This window comes from Salmo salar, chromosome ssa08 (assembly GCF_905237065.1).
Source record: "Salmo salar chromosome ssa08, Ssal_v3.1, whole genome shotgun sequence".
In the NCBI taxonomy this organism is placed as follows: Eukaryota; Metazoa; Chordata; class Actinopteri; order Salmoniformes; family Salmonidae; genus Salmo; species Salmo salar.
This window is the reverse complement of record NC_059449.1, coordinates 19,343,366-19,356,576: the sequence shown is the minus strand read 5'-3', so window position 1 is coordinate 19,356,576 and position 13,211 is coordinate 19,343,366. Positions and strand designations below refer to the sequence as shown.

Here is a 13,211-nt window from a genome sequence, read left to right as displayed (position 1 = left end):
TGGCTTCGACGTCCTGGGTCTATATCCACAAAGTGTCTCAGAGTGCTGATCTAGGATCAGTTTAGCCTTTTAGTTCAAAAGTGGGGAAATTATATTATTTTATAATAATACAATTGCTAAGGGAAAGATTTAGTCTAACAAGTAATATTTTCCTTTCTCAAAAAATTATTGACACCCCAGTTTTCCATACCTCACCTTGCGAGGATAACGGCATTGAGCCTTTTTCTAAATTGTTTTATGAGTTGGAGAACACATTGGGCTCTTAGACATACCTCCACACAGAATCCTTCCAGATCCTTGATATCCTTCGCCTGCACTTATGAACAGCCCTCTTCAATTCAAACCACAGGCTTTCAATGGGTTTCAAGTCCAGAGACTGAGATGGCCATTGCAAAATGATGATTTTGTGGCCAATTAACATGGATTTTTAAGAGTGCTTGGGGTTATTGTCTTGCTGGAAGATGCATTTGCTGTCAAGTTTCAGGCTCCTATATCTAACATTTCCAGGTGCTAGTTAAAGTTCATGATGCCGTTGACCTTAACAAGGGCCCCAACAACCAGTGATCGTGCATACACAATCCCTCTCATAACATTTCTATAGAGTTACTTATAGCTCTCTGTGGTTCATTACAGCTGGAAGGTCCTCTGTTCTGATACCAGTGTTCTGAGACCAGGAATCTGATACCAGTGTTCTGAGACCATGACAAATATTGTCCACGTATGTTTTGTGTGGTTTTCCCAGAGGTCTTCGTCCATGAGAGGGAACCCACAGTATGAGACTGCTGGCAGCCAGCTCAGGATGTCTGACACACTGACCAGCAAATATCAGCCTCCTGGCCCTGATCTTCTCACTGATCTTGGGTAGACCTCCCTACAGCTGTTGGTTGGTCAGGTATTGAAACCAGGGGACCGTTTTCACCTCTCAGCATCCTGGTGTAGCGACCATTTAGATACTGGACAAGGGCAAAGATACACACAACAATTGGTAAAAAAAAGTTCTCTACTTATTCTGCCAACAAACAAAACAGTTTCAGTTAAATGTTGGGCTTCCCTTAAAAGCCACAACACTATAGATGGATGGGCTTCCAGTTGGTTCAGCAATATAATCATTACTGTATTGGTCCTTTATCAAAGAGACATTCAGGAGGATTCCAATTAAGTAAAAATAACACTGACAGAAACTATAGGAAAGCACCCTTCATAGATACAACCACAGTAGGTCCTGCTGTGTACAAACAACCCCTTCCCTGCATACAACTCAGACCTGGGTCAAACCACAGGAGAGCACCTGTACTTGGTAATATTCTAGACGGGTTCCTAGTGTACAAACTAGTTTAAACGTTAAAACTTTACATCAAATTTGGATCGTTAACTTTAAGAAAAAAATTCCTAACTGAAAAACAATGGTCTTTTTAAAAAAGAATTTACAACATTTTAATCACAGTGTAGTTATCACAAAACAACCACTAACATGTCCTGATCATCATTATAAAGAGACACATTTAAATTAAACAAACCTAACGCAACAATGCTGTAACGTCAGTAGCATCATTCACCGACAACACATTCAATTGTTTGTGAAGATAGATCACTGTAGTCTGAAATGACACCTGTAAATGTGAGGTGCCAACCTAATGTTTTGTCACAGTTTAGGGCAGACAGTCAGGAAAGTGTAGACTTTTTAATCTGTATGACATCGTAGGGTTGTTGTAACATCACTCAATTAACAGAGGATAGCCACAAACACTTCCACCAGCTGTGTTTGCAATTGTGTGATTACTCCAGGCTGAGTGGTGACTGCCCTCTAGTGGAGGAACGGCATACCACTCTTTGGCTGCGTTTAAACCCTGTTCTGATTCCCCCCACTAATTGGTCTTTTGACTAATCACATCAACTCTTTTGCCATTAATTGGGCAAAAGATCAGAATTGGGCTGCCTGTGTAAACTCAGCCTTCCATTTGATATGAATAGTCACGTTTACTAAAATTTGTACCATTTTCTTCAATAGGGAATATATCCTCAAAAACCAAGCTAAAACATAAAACAGTGTACATCGTAACACTTTACTTAATCGTTACACTTTTTTACTTACTATCACTTTTGTTTGACCATTTCATCCAATCTTCCATGTTGAATTCCCTCTGAAAAATCTTCTGTTGCTAAGTTAGTAAATCTGCTTCTACGTTTACACAGGCAGCCCAATTCAGATCTTTTGCCAATTATTTGCATATATGATAACTAACTGATCATTTTCCTAATGTGTAAACAGCACAAAACCACATGGAATATGATCTTTTAGCTTTCGATTTATACCACATCCATATGTGGATCTCAAACCTGATACAAACCAGATCCTCCACAAATGACCTGCCTGACGATCAGATCTGATGTTTTTTAGTTTATTTTACTGGTCACCTGCCGTTACCATGACAGGAAATGAGCATACATGCAGTAAAGAGGTCCCTGGGATGCAAAACGTGGGGGGAAGCCAGGGAAGATCAACTGACCACTCTCGTTGAAGCCACGGAAAATCAAGGCTGATCGCAATACTGCAGGCATTGCTAGCAGAAAACTGGATCCCCCATTATAGTGAATAGAAAAATTGACATTTTATGGTCAATCTTCATGTAAATAAAGCAATGTTTTGAAAACCAACATGGTACCAATAATTGCTTCTAATCCACCAGATGTATGTCCTTGAACCGATTATTAAAATAAAATGGCACACAGAAAAAGTTAAGGATAATTGAGTTGCCAATGGAAGCCTGCAGAACTCCGGCCAGCCTTTAACTGAAGTTACTCATTGAGAGGGGGTAGCACTGAGCTTGCCTGCAATGCCACTTCCTGGAGTAGCTCAAACTGCTCATGTTATGTCTCCATGAGACTCCATTTTAACCAACTTCATTTGGTTTCAATGCACTATGAAGTCTTCTCAATAGGAATGAATGGTGTCACGTGATCGATTGTTTTGTCCATTCATATATACACCAATTGGGGAATGTGCAAGAACACCTTCATTGTCGGTCATTAAAAACAATCTGATCTAACAAAGTGGATATTTATTAAATTCGTCATGATTTATGAGTTCTAACAGGCCCACAATGTGGTTACTAACACCATATTTGGATATATTTGGCTGGCTGTTTTCGCTGCATAATATTTAAAAGTTGTTATTTTTTGGGGTTTAGAAATGTTTTCTGCTAAATGCTAACTCTTGTTTGTATAAGCTGGTAGCATAGCTAGGCATATAGAAATCGGTGGTGGGAGTTTAAGCCGTTTTTAAGTGTGATGTACTTGATTGTTGATGATGATATAAACATGTATTGGGGTTGACATCCATACAAGCATTATACCTCAAGATTTTTACCCCAACATTGTGCGAAATACACACATAAACAATAGCCTAAAAGTAGGCTAAATTTGATGGGTGGCAATGGGGAGATTATTGAATCTTTCGCCCCACGAGGAGCTCACGTGCATGGTGTTTCCATGGTGTCTCCATGGTGTTTCCATTGTTTTGGTTGAATTCCATTGATCTCTACCGCATCTATGCATCTGTGTGATACTTCAGAGGCTACATCAGTGTGAATGTGGAAAGCTGATATGGGTCACCTGTAAAACTGAGTTTGGACAGTCATAAAAATTGGATACAGAAAGAAAATCTGATTTGGGTTCTTGGGGTGGCTGTGTGAACATAGCCCAAATGCCTTATTTATCCATCATAAACTGGATTGGTAAGATCGGAATCAAGCCTATTGAATTAATAGAAGTAAATCAAAACTAGAGCTAAAACATGAAACAAGGGGAATGTTGACTTTAGGCAGGGAAAGTTACAAGTCATTGAACTCAAGAGTCAGAAGGGCCATGTTTAAGATTACGCCAGTAAAAAGTGGTATTGTATCACCAGTTGGGTTATGAGAAGGGAGGATAGATAGAGGGAAGACACTACAAAAGGCAACCCTCTTCCTACGCAATAGACCACTAGACACAACGAGGTTTAATAAGAAGGTCAATGGCCAGACTATGGTGGGAAGTCACTAGCCATTTTTCAAAGTACAGCAGAACACTCGTGCTGACTCCGATGTTTAGAAACTAGTGTGCTGCATCCCAAATGGAACCCTATTCCCTATATAGTGTACTACTGCTGACCAGGTGCCATTTGGGATGTAGCCAGTGTCTTCCATGGTGGGTTGTCAGAGGGTAGGGTGAACAGAGCGTCAGTAACACTGGTGGTTGAACATAGCTCACGCCATGGCAGGAACGTCCACCATAGCAGTTTTGGGGCTTTTGTTCCTCACGGAATGCCACTCGGTAAGATTTATTTAGATTTTGATTGGCTTTGGTTCATATTGTGCATAATTCTACTTCCTTAACACCCACATACGTTGTGATGATGACATCTTATGTGCCATGTTGGTGTATTCTGCATGCACCTGCCTGCATGTATGTTTGTGTGTGTTTTGTGTCTGTCTCTGCATCCAAATATAGTTCATATCAGATTATATCATAACAGGTTTCTTTATTTATGTTATTGTTTAATGTACTGAGATTAGCATTTGTAGGCTAACACATAAAATGAACAAACTTGTTCCTTTATTTTATCTTGAAAACTGTGATAGAACGGACCATTCTGATGACTTAAAAAAACTGTTTTGTTAAATGAGTTGTATAGCCTGAGAGAGTGAACAGGGTCCCCCTGTCCACTAGGCCCCAGTGCAGTGTGGGGAGATGGTGGGGCGTCTGCAGGCTGAGATGGAGGACCTGGTGAGGGTGATCAACGACCAGCACCGCTACATCCAGGGGCTTCACCTCAGCCAGGCCCAGAAGCTGCCTCAGATCCCCCAAACACACCTCCAGACTGGGGGCCAGTACAAAGGTCAGACAGGGGGTTGAACCACATAGGTCCTGTTGTTGTTGATGTGGAATTCTATGGGTAGAACATAGAATGGATAGAACCAATGGAATGTATTTTTTCTGAACTGAATTTAGTTTTTTTGCGTGATTCATGTTTGATTAGCTATTCAATTTCGTTTTTAAAACAGACATAAATAGTCAAAGATAATGCGCTGTATAAGGAATGGATCGGGTGCCATTTGGTGTGCATGCACTGTAACCATGTCCTCTGTGTGTTTAGACTGCGCTGAGATCTTTAAGGATGGGAACTCAGTTAGTGGCCTGTATATGATCAGACCGGACCGGGCTCCCTCCTCCTTCATGGTGTTCTGTGACATGAGTGATGGAGGAGGCTGGACTGTCTTCCAGAGGAGAAAGGACGGAACGGAGTCCTTCGACAGGTAGGTGGAAAGAAAACACCATCTACTGACAGGTTGATTGATCAAATTAATTCATTTGAAAAAGTTAATTTTAGTTACACTGCACTGCAGTTATACTGCAATATAAGTACTGTTCATTTTTGTAAGGGCAATTGTAGGAATAAACAAATACTATATGAATGTTTGATGTATTTTACATTAGATATCCTAACTAACACCTTTTGGTTTGCAACAAATTGTCATGGTATGCTTTCTGAGCTCCAGCACAGATCATGTATTGGGAGCAAAAAAAATATTTCTGGTATCTCAGATTGTTCTCGCATAGAAACTTCATTGGGAGGAATGATGTTTAACATGCTTTTTACATTTTTTGGAAAATCGTGATAAAAGGGCCTAAAGTGGCTTCATGTAAGACCTACACGTCTCCTGTCAGACCTTATGACCTGTACCAGATACAGACATCATGGTGTCGTCATACTCTTTATAGTGTGATCTAACTGATGGAATATGTACAAACTCTGACATTCACATTCATTTATTCAACACTATGAATTTGAATATCTCAAAACGACCTTTTTTGATTTTTGGAACAATATACTCTACAAGTACATCATTCCAGAGTGGGCATTCTGGTACTTTTAATGATATAACTCAAACATCCTTCCTCCCAATTACATTTTTGTGAGAATTGCCAAAACAATCTGAGATACTAAAATATTTTCCGCTCCCGCTGGCGTGGAATTGCTCCGTCGTTGGTTTCAGGTTTAGCGACACTTGCATGTGGGTGTTTCTCTCTCCCTGTACAGAGCGTGGGTGGAGTATAAGCATGGTTTTGGAGACAGCGAGTCAGACGGAGAGTTCTGGCTAGGGAACGACCCCCTACACTACCTCACCTCTCAAGGTGAAGAGGAAAACCTACATCTAGGGCCAAGAGTTTTTTCCCACCACTTGATCTGACCAGGAAAAACTCCTGGCCCCTTGGAACAGGCTGTAATAATAATATGACCCAGAGTTCTTCCTGGCCTAAATCAGGTTATAACTAGGATCCAGAGTTTTCTTAGTCAGGTAACAACACTTGGCTAGAAAAAACATCTGAAGGCATGTGGCCAAATTCACATGGAATGTACCTAATAATGACAATAAATAGCTTTTACGTTACATAGAGCTTTTAACTATAGTAGAGCTCAAAGAGCCCTATTTCCAACTTGAGATACGTTGACTTAAAATGGACTCAAGTCCAAAAATGTTGACATAAGTCCATCTTTTATTGGCTTAAGTCCATGTTAAGTTTACTTATCTCAAGTCTGATCATGGCTGAGTGCTTTACATTGTATGAGGCCACAGCAACTCAACTCACCCACCTGGGAGACAATTGGTGGCCATTTCGGCTCTTTATTACCTGTATTTGACTCTGTTTTCTAGGCGACTACAACCTAAAGATCAACATGGAGGACTTTGACGGAAACCAGCGCTTCGCCGAGTACAAAAACATGAAAGTGGATGATGAAAAGGTACACGTGAACAACACCGCGGTCTTTACTGCAGACAGTCCTCACATGGAACAGACACGGTTTTCCCATAACATTGGCCGTCACTATTTTGTCTACTCTTGTTCAAACTGTACAAAAGGCAGTTGAGATATTGATAGAACGTAAAGAACAAGGACATTTGTAGTATCCTTCCTTTGTCTTTTTTAACCCAACACCCCCCCTTCCCTTTCTTTGTTGACTTAAGTCCTTTTTCGCAAAAAAACGAACCAATCTACCGTTCATACTGAATAAACTGGAGATTACCAGGACGAGTATACAGAGCATGCGCTGATCAGCTGACAAGTGTTTTCACTGACATTTTCCACCTCTCCCTGACCATGTCTGTAAAGTTGACTACCATAGTTCCTGTGCCCAAGGATGCCAAGGTAACCTGTCTAAATGTCTACCGCCCTGTAGCACTCACAACTGTACCAATGAAATGCTTTGAAAGGCTGGCCATAGCTCACATCAACACCATCATCCGAGAAACCTTGGACCCACTCCAATTCGCATACCGCCCCAACAGATCCACATAATCTCTATTGCATTCCACGCTGCCCTCTCCCACTTGGATAAGAGGAACTCCTATGTGAGAATGTTGTTCATTGACTACAGCTCAGCATTCAACATCATAGTGCCCTCAAAGCTCATCACTAAGGTAAGGATCCTGGGACTAAACACCTCCCTCTTCAACTGGATCCTGGACTTCCTGACGGGCCGCCCTCAGGTTGTGAGGGTTGTCAACATTACATCCACCACACTGATCCTCAACACGGGAGCCCCTCAGGGTGCGTGGCCGCGCACAACTCCAATACCGTCATTAAGTTTGCTGACGGCATGACGGTGGTAGGCCCGATCACCAACGATGATGATACAGCCTATAGCAGGGCTCTCCAACCCGGTTCCTGGAGAGCTACCTTCCTGTAGGTTTTCATTCCAACCCCAGTTGTAACTCACCTGATTCAGTTAATCAACCAGCTGATTATTAGAATCAGGTGTGCTAGATTATGGTTGGAGTGAAAACCTACAGGATGGTAGCTCTCCAGGGACAAGGTTTGTGAGCTCTGGCCTATAGGGAGGTCAGTGACATGGCAGTGTGGAGCCAGGAGCTGATCGTGGACTCCAGGAAACGGTTGGCCATGCATGCCCCCATTCACATTGACGGGGCTGTAGTGGAGCGGGTCGAGAGCTTCAAGTTCCTTGGTGTCCACATCACTAAGGAATTAACATGGTCCAAGCACACCAACACAGTCCTGAAGAAGGCACGACAATGCCTCTTCCACCTCAGGAGGCTGAAAAGATTTGTCATGGGCCCTCAGATCCTCAAGAAGTTCTACAGCTGCACCATTGAGAGCATCTTAACTGGCTGCATCACTGCTTGGTATGGGAACTGCTTTGCATTCGACCACAAGGTGCTACAGAGGGTAGTGCATATGGCCGTCCAGGACCTCTATACCAGGCGGTGTCAGAGGAAGGCCCTAAAAATGATAAAACACTTCAGCCAACTAAGTCATGGACTGTTCTCTCTGCTACCACACCGCAAGCCATACCGATGCAGCAAGTCTGGAACCAACAGGACCCTGACCAGCTTCTACCCCCAAGCCATAAGACTGATAAATAGTTAACCAAATAGCTACCGATACCATCTGCATTGACCCCCATTTGCACTAACTCTTTTGACTCCACGTACGCTGCTGCTACTGTTTATTATCTATCCTGTTGCCTAGTCACTTTACCCCTACCTACAGTATACTGCTGCTACTGTCTATTATCTATCCTGTTACCTAGTCACTTTACCCCTACCTACAGTATACTGCTGCTACTGTTTATTATCTATCCTGTTACCTAGTCACTTTACCCCTACCTACAGTATACTGCTGCTACTGTCTATTATCTATCCTGTTACCTAGTCACTTTACTCCTACCTACAGTATACTGCTGCTACTGTTTATTATCTATCCTGTTACCTAGTCACTTTACCCCTACCTACAGTATACTGCTGCTACTGTTTATTATCTATCCTGTTACCTAGTCACTTTACCCCTACCTACAGTATACTGCTGCTACTGTCTATTATCTATCCTGTTACCTAGTCACTTTACCCCTACCTACAGTATACTGCTGCTACTGTCTATTATCTATCCTGTTACCTAGTCACTTTACCCCTACCTACAGTATACTGCTGCTACTGTCTATTATCTATCCTGTTACCTAGTCACTTTACCCCTACCTACAGTATACTGCTGCTACTGTTTATTATCTATCCTGTTACCTAGTCACTTTACCCCTACCTACAGTATACTGCTGCTACTGTTTATTATCTATCCTGTTACCTAGTCACTTTACCCCTACCTACAGTATACTGCTGCTACTGTCTATTATCTATCCTGTTACCTAGTCACTTTACCCCTACCTACAGTATACTGCTGTTACTGTCTATTATCTATCCTGTTACCTAGTCACTTTACCCCTACCTACAGTATACTGCTGCTACTGTCTATTATCTATCCTGTTACCTAGTCACTTTACCCCTACCTACAGTATACTGCTGTTACTGTCTATTATCTATCCTGTTACCTAGTCACTTTACCCCTACCTACAGTATACTGCTGTTACTGTCTATTATCTATCCTGTTACCTAGTCACTTTACCCCTACCTACAGTATACTGCTGCTACTGTCTATTATCTATCCTGTTACCTAGTCACTTTACCCCTACCTACAGTATACTGCTGTTACTGTCTATTATCTATCCTGTTACCTAGTCACTTTACCCTTACCTACAGTATACTGCTGCTACTGTCTATTATCTATCCTGTTACCTAGTCACTTTACCCCTACCTACAGTATACTGCTGTTACTGTCTATTATCTATCCTGTTACCTAGTCACTTTACCCCTACCTACAGTATACTGCTGCTACTGTCTATTATCTATCCTGTTACCTAGTCACTTTACCCCTACCTACAGTATACTGCTGCTACTGTCTATTATCTATCCTGTTACCTAGTCACTTTACCCCTACCTACAGTATACTGCTGCTACTGTCTATTATCTATCCTGTTACCTAGTCACTTTACCCCTACCTACAGTATACTGCTGTTACTGTCTATTATCTATCCTGTTACCTAGTCACTTTACCCCTACCTATATGTATATATCTACCTCGAACACCTGCACATCGACTCGGCTATATACACGGCGTACCAGTACCAAGGTATCGCTACTCATTGTGTATTTATTATTACGTGTTATTACTTTTTTATTATTTTCTTCCTCTCTGTATTGTTGGGTGAGAGCCCGTGAGTAAGCATTTCACTGTTAGTCTACACCTGTTGTTTACGAAGCATGGAACAAATAACATGTGATTTGAAAGTCCTTGAGGGAAGGTCCTGGGGAAAACCAGCAATAATCTTCATTCACCTACTCATATTAGCCCATCGTGGAACAAGATCAATATTTGTAGACAGCAGTATTCAAAAAGATACATCTCAGCAGGGCTCTGTTTAGGAGAACATTGACTGTGTTACAGTACAAGCATGTTACATACCTTGGTCTATCACTCCTGGTCTTCAGCCTATTACCTAAAGTTGTGGTACCTTTTACACTAGGCGTGGGGAATTCTGGCCCAGGACTTCTGCAGTGTGCACACCAATGTAGGCATTTGTTTGAGGTCTAAATTGAAGACCACAATTAGTTGATTATTTGAGATCAGGTGTTAGGTTAAATGGGATAGTTCAGTGATAGTTAAATATTCAAAATCACTGAATTATTTCTCCATAAAATACTTAAAAAATGACTCCCTAAAATACTCCTCTTCCCCCTCCAGAACCAGTATAAGCTTCATCTGGGTGACTACACTGGCAATGCGGGGGACGCCCTCCCCGAAGCCCACCCCCCTCCCAGTGGGCAGTGGAACAGTCTAGGGGCCGGTCAACTGGGAGTCAAGTTTAGTACCTACGACCATCCCAACAAGGACGATGAGAAGTGTATCCTCCATGACACGTCAGGCTGGTGGTTCAGCAAGTATGACCTTCTGCATTACAGAGAAGCTAAAACTTTTAATTTGTCTCTATACTCCAGCATTTTGAGAGAAAATGTTTTGTATGATACAGTATAAAGTTACACCTGTTTTACCATTTAGAAATGAATGCACCCCCATTTGAAGGTGTCATAAGTACTTGGACAAATTCACTTATAGTGTATACAATTTAGTCAAGTTCAGTATTTGGTCCCATATTCCTATCCCGTAATGACTACATCAAGCTTGTGACTATACATTTGCAGTTTGTTTTGGTTGTTTTTCGCAGATAATCATGAATGAGTCATGAATAATGACAAGTGAGAAAGTTACAGATGCACAAAGATCATGTCCCCAAAATATGCTAGCCTCTCACCATTACCAATAACAGGGGACGTTAGCATTTTTTCAGGGGTATGATTTTATGCCTCTAACTTTCTCACTAATCATTATTCACGATTCATTCACGATTATCCGTAATCATGGTAGCATCCACGTTAATGTAGAATTGTTGAGAAATATTATATTCTTATTTACACTAAAAGTGACTCCAATATGACACAATACATTATTTGCCCTTCTTTTCTATTGGGCACAACATAATCTGAAACACAACCAAAGCAAATCAACCAATGGTTGCGTGCCATCAACTGTGTTATTGACTGATAGATTGCTATAACGTATGATATGGTTAGCTGGTAAAATACTTATCCAGGAGTTGTAAGATCTGGCAACGTCCAAGCAATGGAACGCGACCTATCACTATGAATCTCAGATGTTGGTGTCATTCTGTGTCTCTCCACCAGGTGTGCGTCTGGCAACTTGAACGGTCACTACTACAACGGGCCGTACCAAGCGGTGATGGATGACGGGGTGGTCTGGTACACCTGGCACGGCTGGTGGTATTCAATCAAATCCGTAGTCATGATGATCCGGGCCTCCGACGTCCATCCGGCTGGATCTCATGTCCAACTGTCCAGATCGCCAGACGACATCGATCCTGTTAGAGTTTTGCCTCAATTAGGATAGGCTAAAGGTGGTGTTACATCATAGAGAACATCCAATCATAACAATATTGATGCTAATTGAGGTAAAACAGTAATTATGCTCATAGATTATTAAAGGATTACATTTATTTTCATCATCAATTGCTTACCAAAAATGTATTTCAGCTTTTAAACCCCTTTGAATCAGAGAGGTGTGGGGGGCTGTTGTTGCGGGGGTCCACTGCCTTGCTCAAGGGCAGAACCAGGGGCGAAAATCTGATATCAACTTTGGAGGGGACAATTATATGAAATTCTCAAGAGCAATTCCTGAGGGGGACACCAAAAGTAGTGCTGTAACACATAGCCTACATTGTAATATGGTAAATGTATATTGAGGAACCAAAGAAATAAGGTGTTTGCCGTACTCCTAACTACCGGTACCCAAAACTACACAACTAATCACAACAGCAATACCATTGCCTTTAACAAATCTTAGTTCAGTCACCAGTTTAAGTTGAGAGTGGGTGGTATCCATGGCATTTTCCAATTATGTTCCTATTTTACAAGTTAAAAAAAATTGAGAACCTTTCATAATGTTGCCAAACAAAGACTCAACAAACTTACCTGAGACTCCCTGTCTCTGCCAGTCTGTCCCTGCATATCTGTCCCCAACTCTGCTGTCTGTGTGCCATCTGTTGCCTGCTCTGCCTAATGACATCATTGTGAAACATTTCCATTAGAATTTCATTTCTTTCTTATGAACATTTTATCAACTAGTCTTTGAGATATTAGGCTACTAGGGTTCTTACTTTGCGTTTTGGTGTACTGAAAAATACTCTGATGTCCGTCTTTTATTTTTCTACCTGGCTGGCTGGCTGGCTGGCTACACACACACACAGTGTGTAGGTTATTTACAGTAGGAGATGGGCTTCTATCATCTTATCTTTTATCATTCTATTTGGGCTTCGATCTAAAAGGTAGCTAGCAAATGTGAAACGGATTAAAATGACAAGAGTTGACAGCTGTATGAGTTCACCATTTACACAACATATGCTGCAACCTTTTGTAATTTTATTAGTTTGTTTCATATTGGCTGGCTTCCAACAATAGCTGAATTTGCAAAGCTAGCAAGCACCAATTCCGTTTCAGTGGTGTTTGCTATAATCTTTGCTACCCGGGTTAAATAAAGGTGAAATAAAATAAATAAATAAAAGTTCACTTGCGACAATTTAGCTTTTGCAACGAGACCATTAAATATATTTAAGACAATGGTAGAAGAGAGTGTAGTTCTGTTCAGTTTGGACTTCAGTTTATCGCTAACCTTATTACAGGGACTTTGAAGCACTAACTTACATCATCTGCATGCTGATCTTGGAATAAATTGACGATAGCAAAGATTCCATC

General features: G+C 41.4%; 1 protein-coding gene across 1 annotated transcript; it reads left to right on the top strand.

Annotated features, from left to right (window-relative positions):
* Nucleotides 1–4,728: 4,728 nt before the first annotated feature.
* Nucleotides 4,729–12,038, top strand: LOC106610397 (fibrinogen-like protein 1). Its single transcript, XM_014209757.2, has 6 exons — nucleotides 4,729–4,876; nucleotides 5,135–5,294; nucleotides 6,080–6,174; nucleotides 6,696–6,784; nucleotides 10,630–10,826; nucleotides 11,628–12,038. Exons 1-6 carry the CDS (start codon nucleotides 4,729–4,731, stop codon nucleotides 11,848–11,850), a joined length of 912 nt encoding a protein of 303 aa, XP_014065232.1. The 3' UTR covers nucleotides 11,851–12,038.
* Nucleotides 12,039–13,211: the final 1,173 nt, after the last annotated feature.

Excerpts from the sequence above, each read along its gene's own strand:
- LOC106610397 (XM_014209757.2), top strand. The coding sequence starts at position 4,729 with ATGGTGGGGCGTCTGCAGGCTGAGATGGAGGACCTGGTGAGGGTGATC. Across the intron at positions 5,295-6,079 it reads GGAACGGAGTCCTTCGACAG|AGCGTGGGTGGAGTATAAGC; the intron begins GTAGGTGGAAAG and ends CTCCCTGTACAG. Across the intron at positions 6,175-6,695 it reads ACACTACCTCACCTCTCAAG|GCGACTACAACCTAAAGATC; the intron begins GTGAAGAGGAAA and ends TCTGTTTTCTAG.